Raw genomic sequence first — 19,844 nt, 5'->3', positions numbered from 1 at the left:
GCGGGCGGGCGGCGCGGGCCGCGAGGTGCAGGGGCCAGCCCGAGCCCGCGCCCGCCCTCGGCCGCACGGCCGCCCGAGCCAGGGCGCGGGTTCCGCGCGGGTCCCGGGCCCGCCGCCGCCGCGCTAACCCCGCCTCCCTTCCCCCCTCTTGTCGCCCCGCGCGCAGGGCTTCCTCAGCCGCCGCCTCAAGGGCTCCATCAAGCGCACCAAGAGCCAGCCCAAGCTGGACCGCAACCACAGCTTCCGCCACATCCTGCCGGGGTTCCGGAGCGCCGCCGCCGCCGCCGCCGCCGCCTCCGCCTCCGCCGCGGACAATGAGAGGTGAGCCCGCCGTCGCCGCCGGCCCGGCTTCCGCGCGCCGCCGCCCCGGGATGCGCCCCGGAGGGCGCGGGGACAAAGCGAGAGCCGGGCTGGGGCGCGCCGAAAGCGCGAGGGCACCCCACGCCGCCCTCCGGCAACTTGTGGGGCTATCTCGGACGGGGGCGGGGCGCGACGGGAGGACCCTTCTCACTCCCCCAGGGGTGAGGACAGGGTGCCCGAGCCTCGGGGCGAGGCCGAGAGGGAAGTGCCCTCGCCGAGAAGTCCTGCCTCGCCTCGCCGAGGTGGGCATTGTTTCCCGGGCGGTACAGTGCCCGGAGCTGGGGACAGAAGTGGCGCCTCCACCCCAGGATCCATCTCCTGCCTCTGGAGCCCTTGAGTGTCCGATACAAAAGGCATTTCGGCTGGGTTTTGCGGAAACCCAGCGGAGACGAAAAGGGTGAACATCTGGAGGGGAGGAACAGGGGGCTGGGCCGCTTAGGGGGCACATCTGCTGTAAGTAGGGCGCGTGCTCCGCTGGGGGCTGGGTTGAGCAGAGCGGGCAGTGCCTGAGGCCAAGGAATAAGGGCCTCATCCTTCCCAGCCCTGGGCAGCTGCTTCCCTCCCTCACCTCTCCACTCCCAGGGGTGTCTCCTATTCCCTGTTTCCTTTTCCTGGGCAAGCCAGGAGCAGGTGTGGAAATTCCAAGGGGAGGTGGCTTGTGGGGCAGAGGAGGAGAGAGAGGAGGTGGCTCAGCCCGCCAGGAGTCACTGGCAAGGAGCCGGCTTCACCTCGCAAGGGCAAGCCCTCCTGTCCGCTTGCGGGGACACCCGGCAGACACAGCCTCTTGGGGCCCAGGTCCCCCCCTCCTTGAGCCGTGCCAGCCCCAGCACCTTTCTGCTTGGGCACAGCATGGTGGTGGATTCTGGTGCCAGTTAGAACGTGTTCCTGCTCAGCTAAGTGGGGGTGAAAGAAAGAACGGGCAGGCAGCAAGGAACCTTTTCGGCATTCAGCCCCAGCATCTCAGGCCCCTGGCATCTGCCTTCCTTCATAGGGCTGTGCCCCTGTGTATGATTGGTGAGTTGGCACTCCCTGTGAGGGAGGCACAGGTAGAATGAAATTCTCTCTCCCCTCCCCCTTGGTTCCAGCAGGCAGAGGAGTACAAGTTATAGCCCAACTCCTGCCCAAGGTTGAGTGACTGTTTAACTGACCCCTAGCATCTTCCCGAAGAGTACTCTTTCCACTCTCCAGGAGAATTACTAGACCTTTAATTTTCATCAGCCCGGAGCTGCTCTCTCTAATGCATCCTCCCCGCTGCCTGCAGCTGGTTTGCTGCCCCAGCTGCCAAGCCCAGCCCGAGGCAGGACCCTCAGCCTTTTTCTGATGGCCGTGGTGCCCCAGGGGACCAGGCGTGCCCTGGCAGGAAGATTTAGCCAGGCCAGAGCTCAGCGCTGGGTGCAGCCACTGCGTCTTTGAAAATCTCGGTTCCCATCTTTGTTATTGTCTGGGCGGCAGGCCACCCGGTTTGCTGCCTTCCTCCCTCCGCCCGGCCCCTTCCTCTGGCTTTCTTCCCCAGGAACATGCCCTTCTCTGCGCTTTCCTTGGTGGGGGTCAGGACCCTCTGCACCCGCATTCAGGGCCTCGTGTACGTACCCAGTTTTGTGTGCATGTGTGGGTGTCTGGGGAACAGGAGAGACGGCAGGCGGTCCGGCCTCTGAGTGTGCCTGCCCTCCTGGGAGCAGACAGCGTGCATGCCATGTTTACCTCCCTCCAGCCGGAAGCCTGCACGGAGATGCCGGCGAGCGCTCGGCTGGCAGCCCTGGCCGGAGGTCAGGGCCCGGCTGAGATGACCTGGAGCAGGTCCTGCCCAGCTTGGCTTCAGGTCAGCTTTGCCACATGCCGGAGGGGCACGGATGGGGTTGGGTAGGGAGTAAGACTACAAGTCTGTTTCTAGAAGCGGTGGTAAATGGTAGCGGTTGGAGCAGAACGTCACTGACAGTGGTGTGGAATTGTCTTATTAATTTTCGATAAACGAAATCTGGCTTGGTGGCTTCTCTGGCCCAGGAAGGGAGCCCAGACTTCCCACGGACAGGCAGAGAGACTGAGTTTGAAGCCCTCCTGTCCAGCCTTGGAGCGGCAGCGGGCTTTACTCGGACTGGGGTCTCCTGGCGTGCTGCTTCGCCGACAAGTAGATTTAGCGGCTGCTGGTGGGATGGCTGGGCAGGTGTTTCTCTGGGGCAGTCCCTGGATTCGCCCTGTTTGGAGTTGAGTGAGTCAAGCCAGCTCTGGCGACCCCCACCCCCACCCCCCAAGCTCACGGTCAACGCTGGGTGAGTGGAGAGGCGCCTCCCCCCGCTCTGCCGTGGGGTGGTGGTGCTGCTGAAGGCTGGGAAGACAGAACGGCTGCCTTTGGCTTGGCTCATGGGACCCCGCTGGGCTGCCGTGCCTCTCCCTGGGAAGGGGGCAAGTGCAGAGACAGCGGCCTCACTGAGGAGATGGGCACGGGAAGGGGGCTGGGGGCCTCTAGGGTGGCAGATGTGAGCCCCCGTGGCCGCCTCATGGGGAGAAGGAGCACAGGGAACTCGGCGGCGGCCACTTGGGTTCTGACTCTGGATGAATCTGTCTGCTTTATGGCTGCTGAAGCGGCTTTGTTGCATGCTCTCTGTGCTGGGGACGTTATTTTCTTTTTGCGCTGGGATTCTCTCATCTGGGAGCTTTTTTTTTTTTTTGTGCCGGGATTCTCTTCTCTGGATTCTCTCATCCAGTTAGCTCCGTTCTGGGATCTTTCAGCTCCTTGGGAAAGGAGTCTGCCCCAGGTGTGGAGACGCTGAAGTTGGCTGATGCGGGGAGAGGGCTGATACCTGGTGGTGAGGCTGGGGTCAAGCCAGCCAGGGCTTGGTGGGCACAACTGGGCTCTGGGGTCCCCGAGGGCCACAGGACAGGTTTGAGCCTTTGTACTTACTTCCCTGAAAACAGCCTGGGGGAGGTTCCCAGTCGGTCTCCAAGATCACTGGACCCCTCAACGCTCATTTCTCCTTTGGAGGTTTTGGAAATAAGCACCAAGGACAGGTAATCATTTCCCGTGGATAACAGAAATGAATGCCGCTCGGAGGCTTTCCAGGTGAAAGGTGTGCTGGCAAAAGCACTTTTGTTTTGCAGGCTGGAAATGTTCCTGCTTCATTTACAAGACGGTATTAATGTTGGTAAAAGCGATCTCGGATGTGGTGCTTCTGCCTTCCCAGAAGATAATTTCCAAGTCACTCATTTATTTATTAATGTTGCTGAGTATCTAGGAGGGTCAGCTGGCAATACTGTGCTTTCCTCATTTTTTTTCTCGCTGATACTGTATCTGGGTGACTCTGGCCCTCCACACAGGCGGGCAACCCAGGTGCAGTTACCCAAGGCTGATATGTGTGGAGTGAGAGATTGATTTCCCTTACAGGGAGTATGTGTGTTGCCTGGAGTTCCCACACCTGAAAGTTACTAATGGTAGGATTCCAGGCAGTGTAAGACTAGGGAGGGAGATAATTTGGAAGTGGAGGGAGGGGGCTTTCAGGGACCCTCACCCGGCCCTGAGTAGGCAGGAATCAATTCTCCCCCTTTGGGTGAGGCATTCCTTGGTGGGAGGAGAGGAAGCTTGATGAGGAACAGGAAAAAATGGAAGACAGAATCTGTTTTCTGTTGACAGTAGGTGCAGGAAGGGCTGGGCACTCAGGCCTGGGTTTTCTCCGCTCTCTCCCTCCCCTGCTGTAGACAGGGAGAGCCTGGTCCTTCTCTGCCTTCCCTTGGGTGATGTTGAGATGATTGGGCATCTTAGTCTCTGCGAATAATGGGAAGTATGTGATCTTTGGATTTGAAGCCAGGCATTCCTGGGGCAAGTCACTTAACCTTTCTGAGCCTCAGTTTGCACATTGGCAAAATGGGTCTGATGATAATAGTGTCGTTGGAAATGATATTAATATATTCAGCATGTGTTTAATAGAAAATGTCTGTCCTGTTCAGTACTGTTTCCTTCGCAACTCACACTGGGTCTTAAATGTTTCTTAAGTGTTTCTAAAATTTTATTAAATAAGTTATAACACGCGAGAGCGGTTAGACAGGTGTGTTTTAGGTTTTCAGTAAGTGGTAGTTAATAATTGGGGGCGAACAGGCCCCTCATCTTGGTAAGCCCCAGTTTTCTCATCTGCAGTGTGGGAATAATAACACGCAATCATGCGGTGTTATTTTGAGTTCGAGAAATAATACTCGATGTTGCTGTCCCTCGTAAGGTGAAAGGGGCTGCACAGAGGATCATTACTACTTTGAACGCAAGAAATAGCCAAGTGGAATGACCCTGGTTCTTGTCTACACCTGGGAAAGCAAACCTCTACTATATGTGTTTTAAAAATTGACTTGTAAAGTTTACTGTTCCATCTGATGTTCAGGCCTTACTTGTTTTTAGTAATTTAGGCATTTAGGTTATGTCTAGTTTTTCTTTATTAAAAATGGTGCTGGTATTTAATCCTTGAGTATGCATCATTTATCTACATCTGTGATTGATTTCATGAGGTAAAGTCCTAGAATTACTAGGTCGAAGAATATGAAGTTTCAGGTTTTTGATAAAAATGCCTCCCATGGAGAGCCTGTAGTCATTTACACCCCCCAGTGATTTTTGAGGGTGCTCACCTGTTTCCTTAGACCTTTAACTACATTGGGTGTCGTCATTAACACAGTCTTTGTCATTTGTATAGGCAGAAAAATGGTATTTCTTTGTTGTTTGCATTTCTTGCTTGTTAGTGATTGAACGCTGTTTTCCTGAGTTTAAGGGCCAGTAGTGCTGCTGCTTTTGAGTCTTGTCTGTTCATGTCCTTTGCCTTCTGAACGTTCTGGCAAGTCCCTTGCAGGAGTCTTAGTTGCCCTGTTTGGCCTTCCTCAGCTCTGAGAGGCCTCATGTAGGTGGATCTTTGTTAAATGGGTCTCTGTCTTCCAAGCGGTATGGCCGGGAATTCATTAATTACCTGCAAGGAATGCTTCCCAACTCCCCCCTCCCCTGCTCTCCTCTCCATAAGGGAATCAGATTTAATTCTTAATCCGATAATTAGCATAAGGAGGCCTGGCATTTACACAGCACCTTGAAAGGTCTTTCACCATGCAGAATAGGTAGGTGGTGAAGGGACTGTTAGACTCAGGGAAACTGAGGCACATGGTCAAAGGCGTGGTGGTGGGACCCTTACAGAAGCCAGGCCTCATGACCATGTCCCGACCCAGCTGCAGCATTGTACTTGGATCCCCATGGGCACCTTTGGGGCAGGGCTGACTGGAGCCCCACTAACGAGCACATGATTCTGAGCCTCATCTCCAGAGGGAGGGGAAAGCCACAGAACATGACCCAGACTTGGAGAAGAACCAATTTATTTTTGCTTTCTCATTTTTATCGCCCTCCTTTTAGATCTGCAGCTCCCTCGTGTATCTTCCAGAGATCTGAGCTGGGCAATATTTTTAGGAACGGTGGAAATTAGCTAGTGAGAATGTGATCAGCCCCAGCCTGGGGTTTTAAAAGCTAGAGAAGCCTTTTTTTGTACAAGTGTCTGTAGGCATGTGTACCTCCACGAGTGCGTGGTTTTGTGTGTCTTACAGGTACGCACCTGCCCTCGTGAAGGTGTGTGCGCGTCGTATGTTAAGTGTCCTTGTGCATCTGAGGTGAATAATCGCATGTAAAGCGTTTGGAACAGGGCCTGGCGCTTCATGTAGGGCTGGACCACATGAAGTGGCTGTATTTGTAGGTCGAATATGGACATACGGTTCATTCTAAGCGCTCAATGAGTGCTGGCTACCATTCTTACTGTGTCTGTTTTCTTATGTGTACGTGTCTACCGGCATGTGCGTGTGTGTTTACATACATCCTGTTTCGCCGTGTGCGTGGCATGTTCTGTGTGTGCGCTCTCACATGTGCGCATCTGTGTGCGTGTGTGCAGTTGCTGTCTGGGCGTGTGGCCACCGAGCTGGCCAGTTTTGTGAACAAACCGCCTGCCTTCTTGGGAAGAGCCTCCCAGGGCTCAGCATATCCCCGGGCCATCAGCACAGCCACCCTCTGAATGCCCTCGTGCCTGTAGGTGCCTGCAGAGCGCAGGCCTGGGTGCCAGGCCTGAGGGGTGCTGTGGGTGAGGCCTTTCGCATTCTCCCAGAGTAACCCTGCTTATTTCCAGGTCCCATGTCTGAGGATATGCAAATTGACTCTTTAATGGAATTCCTTTGCAAAATATTACTTGAACCAGAAAGTTAATTACCAGGCTCTAATTAATGGCTATTTGAGAGGGCCACAGAAGCGAGCTGGAGATCATAGGGAGACCGAAAAGGCAGGAAGGAAAACACCCAGCTCCCACGGCTGGCGTGTGACTCCTTCGCAGGTGGCAGGGCCCACTTAGCTCCTCCCCCACCCGCCCTCCTGGGTGCCTTGGTGCCGGTGAGTGGAAAAGCGCCCCTTGCTAATGCTGGGTCTCCTGGCCGACAGACAGTCCATCCGCCTGCGCCTGCCTGCAAGGGGTGGCTTGGGCCGCATTCCCAGCCTGGGTGGGGTATGCGAGTGGCCGCGGAGAGCACGCCCGGATTGGCGTGAGGCTGTACCACTCCTACCCCCACCCTCTGACGCCCCAGAGCAGCCGGGCGACATGCCTGAGGCCTGGGCTATGGACAGGACAGTCACCAGCCACTCTACAGTGAAACTAACCCCTTTGCTTCCCCTCTAGCGGCCCTTGGGCTGCTGCCTATGGGACCCCTCCTCCCAATTCCAGAGTTTGAGGCAGCTTCTCAGAGGACCCGCTCTCCACCAGGGGCGTGCTCTCCCTCATGATCACGGTGCTCAGTGTGGAGTCACCTGTGATCCTGCCCACCCCCCTCAGAGGACAGGCTGAAAGCCCAGAGGAGATGACTGTGATGGGAATGATGCGGAAGTTGCCCCTCCCAGCTGGGGGCACCAGGAAGGGTGGCCTGTGTTACCGTCCCCTCCTGGGACAGAGGGAATCTCCGTGCTCTGTGGGTGGGCACACAGCATCTCACACATCCTGGGGGGCACAGCCTGGGCGGCCCCCCGGGTCCTGCGTACAGGCCACAGCACAGGCCCCAGCGCGTGCACATGTATGAACCTTCCTTGGCAACTGGAAGCCAGGTCCCTGTGGAAGCCACCAGTTGTGCACCAGAGGTCCCCTCTGAGCCAGGCGGGTGGTGCGGTGAGGACCCAGGGGAAGGAGAGGGAGGCGGGATCCCGCCTGCAGGGTCCCTGGCAGCCTATCTGGGAATACTTTGTGCGTTCCTGGGGAAGGTAAGAGGTCACCCCAAGGTTGGAGGTCAAGCCTGATCCTGGGGGTGTGCCAAGAATAGGGCGTTCCCCAGATACCCCCACTTGCATCCGCTCAGGAAGCCTGCGTGCACCTGACCCCTGGGGTTGTCCCCTTGAAGGCTGCGGCTGATGGCGGCCTGGGGCGGGCTGCTGGGAGGCCCGAACACAGCACTTTGTGCTTTGGGGAGGCACTGGGGGTCTGCCTGGTGATTAACTGCCAGGAGGGGAGGGGCCAGAGGGCAGCCTCCAGGACATCTTTGCATTCTCCCAAAGGCGCCTGAGCAGGGCTTTGTCGCCCCACCTCCTGCCGCTCCTCCTGCTGCCACTTGTACCTGGACTGCCACAGGCCAGGCTGGAGCGCAGGAACCTGCCTCCTGGGCCTGCTGCACTGCTAACTCGGAAGAGCCACAAGTCTGTCTCCCCGTCTCTCCGGGGGGGTTGGCGGGCCAGGAATTGGCCCAGGTAGAAGGTTGGGTTTGCACTTTTCCCCACAGCAGGCGCTCTGAGGGGTGAGTTACTGCTTGTCACGGTGATCTGCTGCCTCCCTTTTCTGGTGGGCAGCCCCCATAGGGGAGCTGAGGGGTGCCGGCTGGCTCTGGCCAGGGCCCAGTTAACCCCGGGACGGTCGCCTGCCTCGGCTAGCCCTGACCTTTCTTTCTCCCAGCCCTTGTTTGCAGGGCCTGGTTGTAAAAGAGCACTTCGGGTAGAAATACAGATGCCGCCGTGGTAGCACAGGCTCTAATTTGATGCGACATTGTCCTGGGGAGTTTTCGTACTGAGGGCAGTGAGTTAGTGCAGCATCTCCCTGTGCCCACTGACTAAGGGGAAGTTAATTTCATGCTGTCTTGTTGACATTCGCAGTGGAAGCTTCCTGTTGCAGCTGCAGACTGTTAGCATGTGAAGGATGTGTGCGCCCAGCAATTACTGTTTCCTGGCTGGGGAGGAAATTGATTAATAGGTTGTTCACAGCCCCACCCCTCTACTCCTATTACCCTTCTTTCCCCCTTTCCATCTTCCCCAGATTTCATCAGGAAACTCAGTCCCAGAATTGGCTCTGATAAAACCCCACTCTTGTCTTGGAAGCTGAAGGCCTGGCCCCTGAGCAGGACTAACCAGCCCACCCCAGGCAGGACCCCTGATAAAATGTAGATTCTTGGGCCCCACCCTAGACCTTCAGAATTAGACTCTGGTGGAGTAATCATGTTTCCCCAAAGTGTGAGAACCACTGCCCAAAGTCTGTTCCTTTTGCAGAGGGCAGGACCGTGTCCCAGATGTATGCCCGCAGCTTGCCTAGGCACTGCTATGTTCTTATTGATTCCTCATAGTAAGAGGGTTTTTTGTTTCTCATTTCACAGATGTAGAAACTGAAACTCCAAGAGGGGAACATGACTGGCCCAAAGTCACACTCGGGGGAACCCCATGCCTAGGCGATCCATTCCCTGGTTGAGGCCTAGAATCTTCCCATTAGCATGCCGTGCCCTTTCTTATTAAGGTTGTGATGTCTTTTGAACTAACCTTCCCCCTCCTACAGGAGTGCCAGGAGCACCCCCCGCCTGTGCTTGCCCAGGGCTCCCCGCTGTTAAAAGCACTTTCACACTGGTGCTCTAGATCTCCTAAGGGCGTCTGGAGCAATTAGGGCATTTATGACTATGGTCTGCGTTCTCCAGGCAAGATGGGGGAGGCTCAGAGAGGTGAAGGGGCAGAGTTGGAGTTGGGACTTGTCTCCTAGCTCCAGGTCCAGTGCTTGGCCCACCTGAGCCACTGAGGCCCGTTCCTCTTGCCGACTTCCCAGTTACAGGTGGTTCAGAGAGGTGTAGTCACTCCTCTCTGGGGTCACCAGGATCAAGTGAGTGGCAGTAATGTGATTCAAGCCCAGGTCCACTGAGTCAAAGCCCAAAGGACAGGACTAGCCAACGTTTCAGGCCTGGACCAGGTGCCCTTGGCCCCCACCTGGGAGTGGAGCTCTTTAAGCACAGCCTGGAGAGTCTCGGCTCAGGGATGAGAGTGGCTGTCTGTGCAGAGGTCCCTGGGAGAGGCCAGGTGGCCTAGGCTGTACCCCCAATGGAGGAGGCCAGATGCCCGCTGAGATTGGGAGAGAAAGATGGGGGAGGGTGGGGCAGGGGAAATCTGGGCCTGTGGGCCATGGAGCTGGAATTTGAACCCATGACTGCCTTCCAGCCCCATCCCCTGCTCTGCCAGCTGCCGGGAGGTCAGCAGGTGTGCTGGAGTCAGCCACCCGGAGCTCGACTGACTGCTTCTCTTTGAGCCTCAGTTTCTCCATCTCAACAAAGCAAAACAAAGACTAATATCTCAGTGCCCAGAACTCTGGGATTCCTGGAGGGGAGGTACCTAGCACAGGGTAGCGTCCTGTCTTTCCCGGCCTTTGCTGCACCGCCTTCAGGTCGTGAAGTCCCTGGAGGTGACGTGGGATGGAGCCATGGTAGCAGGTGGGACAGGATGCCTTTCGTCTCTGCACTCTTCATGGCGAGCTTCTCTGAGTGCTGCGATATCACCACCACCCACCAGCCCCTACCCTACGTGGCCACCTTTGATGGGCCGGGCTCCTTTCCTGCATTTTCTCACGTCGTCCTTACACCAGCGCTCTGAACGATATTACTCTCCTCATTTTTACAGAGAGGAAAATTGAGGCCCAGAGAGACTGAGCCACTTGCCCAAGGCACACGGCTCGTAGGTAGGATCCAAACCCAGGTGGACTGGCTCTATTATCTAAGGCCCTGCCATCAACCCCTATTCTTGTGGTCTCTGTTTTCCAGATGACCTGCTCAGTCAGTAGTATCATCACTAACCTACCTGCCGTTTACGGAGCATCTGCTGTGTGCCAGGCACTGTGCACCGTCTGTACGTCATCTCTAATCCTCTTGACTGCCCTTGTTTTATCCTCCCTCCATTTTACAGGTGCTGAAACTGGCCTCAGGGGTAAAATCACTTATCGGGGATTACCCTTGTGATGGATTGAGAATCTAGGTCTCTTTGGATTCAAAGCCAAGGCCCTCTCCAGTATGATAGTTAACATGATGGACAGATCCTGTGGGCCAGGCCTGCTCTCAGCCCTTCACAGAGAGGAACTCACTCCATCCTCACAACAGCCCGCGTGCTGCACTCTGTTGTTATCCCTGGTTTTCAACCAGGAAATGTGAATTGCACAGCTGGAATGGCAGAGGTGGGATTCGAGCTCAAGGAGCCTGGCTCCCAAGTCTGTGCTGTTAACTACTGCTCAGTGCTGCCCTCTCCCTGTTTTACAGATGAGAAACGGAGGCTCCGACAGGTAAAAGCCACTTGTCCCTATCCGACAGTAGGTGGCTGGCATAGACGGGATTTGCACCTAGATGTTTCCAGAGTGTTTTACTGTCTCCCACATGAAAGAACATGACAGCCACCAGAGGGGGCTGGGGGAGCGTCCCGGGGCCACCCCGAGCTCTGAAGGAGGCTACTATGGGTGCTGAAGTCCTGAGGGGGTGTGGGGGTGTGTGGCAGTGGAGGCGGGCCTATCCTCCTGGTCTCAGTGGCTGGGGTCCCCAGGCTGTGAGGGTAGGGCCGGCTCGGGGCCTGCCCCCGCATTGGCAGTTACTCAGTGATTACAAGTGTCCTCCTCCTTGGGCCCCTACCTCTCTTGTCCTCCTGCCAGAGCTAATGAGCCGTGGCTGCATTTGGATCTGTTGACTTATGATCTTGGGTGAGGTGGGGTCGGTGGCAGAGGTCACAGGTGGGCTCACCAGCCTTCCTCCCCAGGTCAGCACGTCGAGGTCACTCGCATCACTGCCCAGGTGGATGAAGGGAAAGCAGTGATGATGGCGGGCAGGGCACGTGTGGGTAGACAGGTGAGTCTGGCGCCGAGACCTCCGGCTAGACTGGCTGAGGGGGTTGCTGATCGTGCAGCCAGGCTCCCAGCCGACCCCGCCCTCTGTGGACCTGAGATGGTGCTGGGCACCTGCACAGTTGCCAGGCCTTGGGGAGGGGGTGGCGGCAGGGCCACGGGCGGGCCTTCTGACTGCCCTGCCAGCCTGCCCGAGGCGGTCGTGTCTAGCTGCCCTCCGCGTGTGAAGTTCACATTTTTGATGATGGCTGTTTATGAGGGTAGTGAAAACCTGCACCGCGGGATTTCAGAGTCAAGGGGTGATGGACCTGGCAGGGCATTTTGTGAGCAATCTGTCCAGAGTTTATCAAACTCGGTTCCTGGTTCCTGGAGGTGAGACTAGATATTCTCCTCCGCAGGTGGCATGGGCATCCTCACTCTAGGCCCTGAGAGGTCCTGCAGTAAAGAAACCAGTTTCACCTTGTTTAATCCAGGGTTTCCTGTCCCCCACCCCGAGAGCAGTAGTATTCCGCAGAGCATTCTTGGGTAAACGCTAATCTGAGTTGTTACCTCTCCTTAGAAGCGTATTTTTAAAGAGGGAACTTTGGAAGTATTCCATGCCTTTAGGGCCTACAGGAGCAAGCCTTGAATGATGGCATTGCTGGCCTAGCAGTAGCTTTGGGGGTATTTTCTTTTTTTGGAAAAGGCATCCCCAGGTTTTCAGAATCTTTCCTCAAAGCAGCTCCTAGCTCTTCTGTGTGTGGGATGGGGCCTTGCTCTGGTCAGAGCCCTCTGTGGGCCCAGAACGTGGGGGGTTTCTTCCGCCTTTCACGGACTGGGTGGCTCCCTTCTTGTACTCAGCCGCTTGGGCTCTGGGCACCCCCTCCCCCCAGACTCCTGCAGAAGACAGCAGTTGGGCAGAGGCTGCCCACTGATTTGCATAATTGCACTGTTCCCTGAATAATTAATAGAGCTCTGTCCTTGCTGGGAGCAAAGTCTGCACCATCATGGATGGGTTTGCCGGAGCTCTTCCAGGGAGCCTGTGGTTCCGGGATTCGTCGGCCCTGCCTGGCGTGGAGCCCCCCAGAGAGAGGACGGGCACTGGGGTGGAGGGGGTATGTCCATGCAGCGCCACAGCGGCACTGTGGGCGGGGCCGGGCGTGCCTGCCGCCTTCTTCCAGGATCCACAGATGGGGTCTGGACACACAGGGGATCTGGGATTCTGCAGGCTCCCGCTTCCTGTGGCCCCGCAAACTCTTCCACTCTGAAATATGGTCAACGCTTGTGGAGTCTTAGCCCCGCTTTCAGGTAGCCGGGACGAGGCCCTGCTGACCCAGAGGGTAAGGGCAGTCATGGTGAATTTTCAGGCAAGAGCAGGGAAGGGGGAGGCATTTGTGCTTGAGGCCTTTCTTCTTCTTCAATTCCTCCAAGTTTCTTGGCTTGTTAAGGTCAGGGATAGCCTGGGAGTGACTCCTGTTTGAGGTTTCTAAGTCCCTTTTTACGTTGTTTCGTTGAAGTGAATTTTCTCTCTGGGCAAATGGATTTGTCTCCCTGTCATGCTAGAGAGGGAGGTTGAGGACTGGGTCTGCTCCTGACTTGTACTTGACATTGGGAAGGGTCCTATAGCCTTTCCAATGAGGGTTGTACTCGAAAGGCCTTGCTTTCTTTCCTATGTCCCCTGGTCATTGTCCAAAGCGCCCGTAGGAGAATTTCTCAGGCCCGGTTCCATGGAACACCACATCCTTGCAGATGTTAACGGGCATTTGTGATGAGGGGATTCCATAGTCCAACAAACAGGTCAGGGAAGCAAAGCAAGTAAATTTCTTCAGTGCTTGACTCCTGGGAGCCTTTGCTATGCTAATGTGCATCTGGGTATACAGGAGGTATATAGGATACTCTGCTTCCCATAACCATGGACAATCCAGGGTCTGCTTGCACATTGCCAGTAATGGGGAGATGCCATCCCATTGCTGGGCAGTGCCAGCTCTTAGAAACCTTCCCTTTTGTTGAGCTTCGCTAGCCAACATTCATGTAGCGCTTTATTTATTTATTTTTTAATAAATCTGTTTATTTATTTTTGGCTGCATTGGGTCTTCGTTGCTGCGAGCGGGGGCTACTCTTCATTGCAGTGCACGGGCTTCCCACTGTGGTGGCCTCTCTTGTTGCGGAGCACGGACTCTAGGCGCGCGGGCTTCGGTAGTTGCAGCACGTGGGCTCAGTAGTTGTGGCTCACGGGCTCTGGAGCACAGGCTCAGTAGTTGTGGTGCACAGGCTTAGTTGCTCTGTGGCATGTGGGATCTTCCCGGACCAGGGATTCAACCTGTTTCCCCTGCATTGGCGGGCGGATTCTTAACCGCTGTGCCACCAGGTAAGTCCCTATGTAGCACTTTATCATTTACTGCTTGGCCCTCGTAACAGCTAAGGAGGTGTCAGAGCAGGCGTTATTCCTTTTTCAGATAAGGCAACTGAGGCTCAGAGAAGGTCATTATTCCACCCAAAGCCACATAGATGGTGGCAGAGCTGGTATTTAAACTCATGTCTGATAGCTGGACTTTCAGCTCTTTCCCTTGGCCATCAAGAAGCTGGGTTAGGCTAGCGTTGGTCCCTAGGAACTTGGGCACCTGTTGCCCCTACAGCCCCCATCCCAGCTTGCCTCGAGTGAGTTTCTGGGAGCGGGAGGTAGGAGGAAAGCTAAGCTCTTGTTTGATAGGATCCTCTCAGCAGTGGGGCCAGGTTTGGGAGCCATTCGCAGATATCATAGATGCTCCACTCATCAAACCATTCCTGACTCTCTTTTCTTCTGCCCTCTCTTTTTACAGGCAGGGGATGTTTGAAGTGCCCCACCAGCTGGGCAGGCACTTGCCTGGGCTGGTGGTGGTGGCCAGGGGGTGGAGGAGGAGGAGGGCAGGGGGTCCTGCCATTATGTCTTTCTCCGGGCCTTTCCAAGAGCCGATGGCCAGGGGCAGCCTGGGGTGGACCTGTTTACAGCGGGCAGGCTTGGAGGCTGCGCTGAGGCTGAGGTGTGCAACCTCAAGACCTAGGCCAACTGTTTCATGTCTCAGAAGTCTCCTTGGGTCACACTATGGCAGGGACTGCGTTGCCCCCAATGTCACATCCCCCATGTCCCATGGAGAGCAAGCCACACAAGGGCGCCCTGATGAACAGAGTTCTGCCCTGCCGACACACAGACCTAGGTCTGGATCCGGCTCCCTAACTTCCTCTGTGATCTAGGACAAGTCACCTAATCTCTGAACCTCTGTTTCGTCATCTTTAAAATGGGTGTGATAATGGTGCCTGCCTCCTAGGGTTCTGAGGTCTCCATGGGGTCATGTATGTCACATGATAATTTCATCGTGTCGTCTCATGTACACACACTCTCACACACATGCGCACACCATGCTTTTGAGCTTCTGTTGGAGACCCCAGAATCCTGCCAGCAGATTCGGCTCAGCCCCCCTCAGGTTTACCCCATCAGGTAGCAGGAGACAGCCTGAGACAGGCATAGGGAGACATTTGTGCGGACACTTCTCCCACTTAGAAAATCAATATTCTGTGGTCTGCCTAATTGCTCTGTTGCTGCTAAATGAGTCATTATGGAGGGAAAATAGCAAATGCATTGTGAAATTAATGGGAGAAAATAGTTGGCAAATGACTTGGTTTGCTTTTGAAACTCCAAGAGGGCGTTACTACGAGAAATCTGAGAGCCACGTAGGGCCCAGTCCCAGGAAGCAGCTGGTGGTGGTGTGAGGCTCCAGAGGTGCCGGATGGTCTGAGAGGGCCCGTCCAGGGCAGGGCGCTGACGGGAGTATCGGAGGGGCTGGAAGTGGGCGTTTCTGAGTGGTCAAGGCTGGAGCCAGGGACGAGACAGGGAGCTCTGATGGCCTGGTGCTGGGGAGAGTGGATACCGTTCAGTTAGGGCCCGCCGTGTGCCAGGCTCGGGGGAGCAGGCAAAACCAGCCCCGGCCCCTCCTGCCGTGAAACTGTCCCACAGGTCAATGTGTGATTGCAGTGGAAGCGTGTGTCCTGAAGGCACCGAGAGCCCGGAACTGGAGGGTTTCATCCGTCAGGGTGGTGGGGATGGCATCCCCGAGGAGGAGAGGGGTGGGCTGAGCTCGCAGGGAAGAGCCTTCTGGGCAGACGGAAGAGCTTGTGCAGATCCAGTGTGTCTGGGAGTGAGGGGGCTAAAAGAGGGCCTCCCAGCAGTCCTAGGAAACAGACACTTTCTCATTTGCAAGTGAGGAATCTGAAGCTGAAGATGGTTAAGAGACCAACACAAGGTCATAGAGCCGTTAAATGGCTGAGTCTGGACTTAGACCTGGGCCTCTGTAACTCCCCAGGGTTTTAGGAAGTGGCAGCAGCAGATAGGGAGAGACCACACATGCCCTGTGGGCTCTGGGAAGGGGGCTTTGGGAGGCATCAGCGGCCACCTTACCTTCTCTCGGCTCCTGGATACTGCTGAGCATCATGGTGCCAGGCAGAAAGATTCCAGAGCCCCACCTAGGAGAGTCCGAGTCACAGACCTAGGACTGGCCCCAGAATCTGTAGTCATGGTGGTGTTTCAGGGTCACCGTGGCAGCTCTGACCCTGGGTACCGAGGAGCCTTGACCTGGCTCCACCTGCTTCACGTCTGCCTGGGCCCAGGTTGGCCTGAGTCTGCCACCGTGGAGGGACACGGTGATTCTGAGACCCACTCAAGTATTGAGACGTCTAGCTAGCAGCTCTGGATTCTTCCCTCTCTGGAAGGGTCCCACGCCTCTGGGGGACGTTGGTGACGAGGGTGCTGGGTTGTCACGCTGTAGGATAACCTTGGGGCTGGATGTACCACTGCCTGTTCCAGCTTGGGGAGCCGGTGGGCGGGAGACTCAGACGAAGCTCAGTCTGGGGTGCGTGCCTACTGCTGTTGGCTGAGAGCCAGTTCAGCCCAAACTCAGCTCGGATTGGCTCTTCCCTGCCCTCTCCAAATTTAAACTGCAGCCCCCCTGGCGAGAGGCTGAGTGTTTATTTGGTCTGGTTGAAGAGCCCCAGCCAGGGCTCTCTGTCCTGCTCAGATCCCACTTCCAAAAGAAGTCTGCTGAGTTCTTCAGCTAAACAGCAGGGCATCTACTGCGGGGTTCCGGCTAGGCCCGGGGCTGGCCCTGAAGGTATGGAGGGGATCCAGCAGCCCAGTGTGCTGCCAGGGGGAGACACCAGTGGCTTCCTGGGGTCGGTGCCTCGAGATCTCCTTTCTGATATTGCTCCTGCTTCTCAGGGAGCCAGTCCCTCCCGCAGAGAGAAAGCCAGGCAGACCAGACCCACTCCTGGTGGTGTTTCGGGGTCACCGTGATGGCCCTGACCCTGGGTACCAAATCTTGGATCTCCTTGTAGGCAGTCCCTGTCCCTCCACGGTGGCAGACTCAGGCCAACCCAGGCCCAGGCCGCTGTGAAGCAGAAGGAGCCAGGTCAAAGCTTGTCCCATCCTTTTCTCCTGCCTGGGCCATGGATGGATTCAGACCTTAGCTCCCTCGACTTCTGCCCCACCTTGGGCACCATGGGCGCCTGTTTGTTTTCACGGTGCTCTGTTATTTGCAGGGAGCCAGCGGGCTGACCTCTGAGCTTGCTTCCGTGGCTCCCACCGTGGTCTTTGGCCCATGTGGGGAACCCAGGGGATCAACAGCCAGCCTGGTGTTTCATCAAGCACACATTTCCGATTGGCCATCCCTGCTGTCTCTCTCTCCTAAGTCCAGGTGGCCGCTTAGCCAGCGGGTTCCGTGGGTAAATCTCTGTAGCCTTTAATGGTTGGCAGTGGGTGGAACTCTGTCTCTTTTGCCCCCAGCGACTACCAGGAAGAGAGTTTCAGTGAAGGTGAGTCGCATACTGTGCCCCGCCCTAAGCACACACATTTCAGCCGGCTCTCATCTCAGAAGGACAGCCCCATGGCCTCTCGTGAGCCCCCGCTTTGTCCTTCTGCCCTGGAGAAGCACCTTGCACCCGAGTTTCACTCCCCAGTGATGCCAGTGTTCCCGTGGCAGGAACTGCCAACTTTCTCATTGGCCTGGGGGCCAGGGTCTTCCACTGAGTGGTGGGACTCGGGGGCAAACAGGGTTCTGGACCGCGAGAGGCTGCCTGTGAAGGGCTGGTTTGCTGAGCTTGCCTGTGTCTCAGAGCAGGTACAGACAGCATGGCCATGCCCTGTGGGCTTCTTAGAAGTGGTCACATTTGAAGCCACTCATCACACTAGGGGAAAAACACTTCTAAATGAGAGGAACACTGCATCCATCTGGTGCGGTTGTACAGAAAACCATTTAATGGGCTTGTTGTAGCTCCTCCTGGCACGTCCGAGTCCTGATTAGGGGCCCTGCGAGTCTGCCCTGGGGTAGATTCACTGAAGTTTCACTCGTGTGTTTGTCACACATCAGTCATCCACCTGAATGTGCTCTAGCATGGCCGATACCCTGCTTCGCAGCACGCTGGGCGCGCAGAACTGACCGGCACATTGCCTCTCCAGCGCGGTCCTCCTCCCCATGCAGAGTTATTCTGATCCCGCCGGTGGCAGCCATGCTAAATGCTGCGAGGAGGCCTGGTGAGCAGCCGGGCAGGGTCCCACCTTCCCCGTACTGCTCCCGCTCAGCTCCACCCCCGCCATCACCTTCCTTCTCTACCCTTCCCCTCCAGGCCCGTGGGACACCTGCTGCTGCAGGGTCCTCAGTGGAGGGGCAGGGACCACTTAGTGGTGAGCATCCTACAAGATGGCCCCGGGTTGTTGAAACTCCTGGCCCAGAAGCCTCAAGCCCCCAGCCCTGGTCCCTGTTTAGGACTGTTGTGACAAAGGGCTTGTCTCCATCATGTGAGGGCGTGCCCACGCCTTCTGTCTTGACAGCTTTCCATGCCGGTGGCCCTCCCTCCGGGGCCCCTGACATTTTGTGCTGAGGCTTTGGAAGGGCCGGGCACTGGATGGGGAGCCCCTGGCTGGCCGAGCTGGTGGCCCAGGAGAGAGCAGCTGGTTCTCAATCACTCTGCCTGTGAAGGCAGACTCTCCGGGCTGCCCTGGCAACAGCTCGGAGCCAGCCTGTCGGGGTGGCCGCTGACAGGCGCGGCTTCTGACTGGCTGCAGCTCCCAGCTCCTCCCCCGCTCCGCAGCTCGCTCACTCATTAGCAGCAGCTCCCTGCATCCTTGAGGCCGATGGTGCAAAGGAAGTGCATGGCTGGGGTCCTCGGACTCTGTGTGGCTCGCGCGCCTCCACGTGTGGGTGGGTCACCCTCGAGGGGTTTCACCAACAGCCCTGGCCTGGGTTGGGTGCCATTCAGGAGCAGGCTGCAAGGAAGACAGAGCCCGACTCTGAGGACTTAACAAGCCTGTCGGGAGTCCCCAGACCCTCACCCTCCCTGCATCCCCACTGGTCACCCCTGTGGACTCAGACGTGGCGGGCGGATGCCTGGGTTCGCATCCCAGCTCCACCACTCCATAGTACTGTGCCTTTGGGGAACTTGCTTAACTCTGTGAAACAGAGATATTAGCAATTCCTATCTCGAAGGTGGTTGAGAGGAATAAATGAGACTTGTAGCTAAATGCTGAGCCAAGCGCCTTGAGACATGCGGAGTAGCAGTGAGATACATTCGCCATCACTGTGTCATGGTTTCCGTCTCGTGTTCCCTTGGTTTGGAATCCTCCTCTACCCCCTGCTCTTTCTTACTTTGGTCCTGTCTTTCAAGCCTTAGCTGCTTCTGCCTGAAGCCTGCCCTGATCCCCTTCCCCCAGGCCGATGTGGACCTCCCTTTGCTCCGCGTCCTCTGTGCTTCGTTATTGGGTCTGCTCCCCCGAGTTGCAAGCGAGGCCTCTTGAGGACGCTGCCTGGGGTCTCTTGAACTGTACTTGTCCTGTCCTCCCGCGGAGAACAAGGCTGAGTCTAGCTCCTTCCCAGCCTTCCACAACCTTGGGGTGAACCTGGAGATGCTCTCCCCACCCCCAGATAGAGCCTGTGAGCGAGCTCATTCTGGGGGCTTAGAATGAGACGTCTCAGAGATCCCTTCACAGGCAGGGAAGCTGACGCCAGGAGTGAGGAAGGAGCGCACCCAGGGGCAAGCACGGAGTTGGAGGCTTTGCCCCCTTCTCTCTGCACTTCTCCGCCAGGGGCTGGACAGGAGTTGGGTCTGTTCTCAAGGAATCAGGGAGGGCTTCATTGAAGTGGCAGGAGCTGAGGCTTGAAAGAGGACGTGTTCATCAGATGTCAAAGAGGGGAGAAGGGCAGTTGGGCAGCCGCTTGAGTGAGCCCAGTGCTCAAGGCCTAGAACCTTCGTGTCCTCCTGGGACCTGGGGCTGCCCTGGGAGGTGGGAAGGGCTTGGAGCATTAGGGGAGTGGGAAGCAGTTCAGCAGAGCAGAAGCAGCAGGGAAGGAGAGGAGGAGACAGAGAGGTGAGCTGGGCGGGAGCTGGGTCCTGGCC

At 56.6% G+C, this 19,844-nt stretch overlaps 1 protein-coding gene across 13 annotated transcripts in view; it reads left to right on the top strand.

Moving 5' to 3' along the window:
• DAB2IP (DAB2 interacting protein) overlaps positions 1-19,844 on the top strand; it is a 194,977-nt gene that overhangs the window by 111,954 nt on the left and 63,179 nt on the right. For 12 of the 13 annotated variants that reach the window (XM_060154439.1, XM_060154435.1, XM_060154445.1 and 9 more), the window contains one exon: positions 167-321. The exons of the other annotated variant lie outside the window; for it this stretch is intronic. In XM_060154439.1, the coding sequence (XP_060010422.1) occupies positions 167-321 (155 nt within the window). The remainder of the gene's footprint in view (positions 1-166; positions 322-19,844) is intronic. 13 annotated transcript variants of the gene reach the window in all.

Source organism: Lagenorhynchus albirostris, chromosome 7 (assembly GCF_949774975.1).
Source record: "Lagenorhynchus albirostris chromosome 7, mLagAlb1.1, whole genome shotgun sequence".
Taxonomy (NCBI): domain Eukaryota; kingdom Metazoa; phylum Chordata; class Mammalia; order Artiodactyla; family Delphinidae; genus Lagenorhynchus; species Lagenorhynchus albirostris.
Note: the sequence above shows the minus strand (reverse complement) of the source record. Positions and strands in the feature narration are given on the sequence as shown.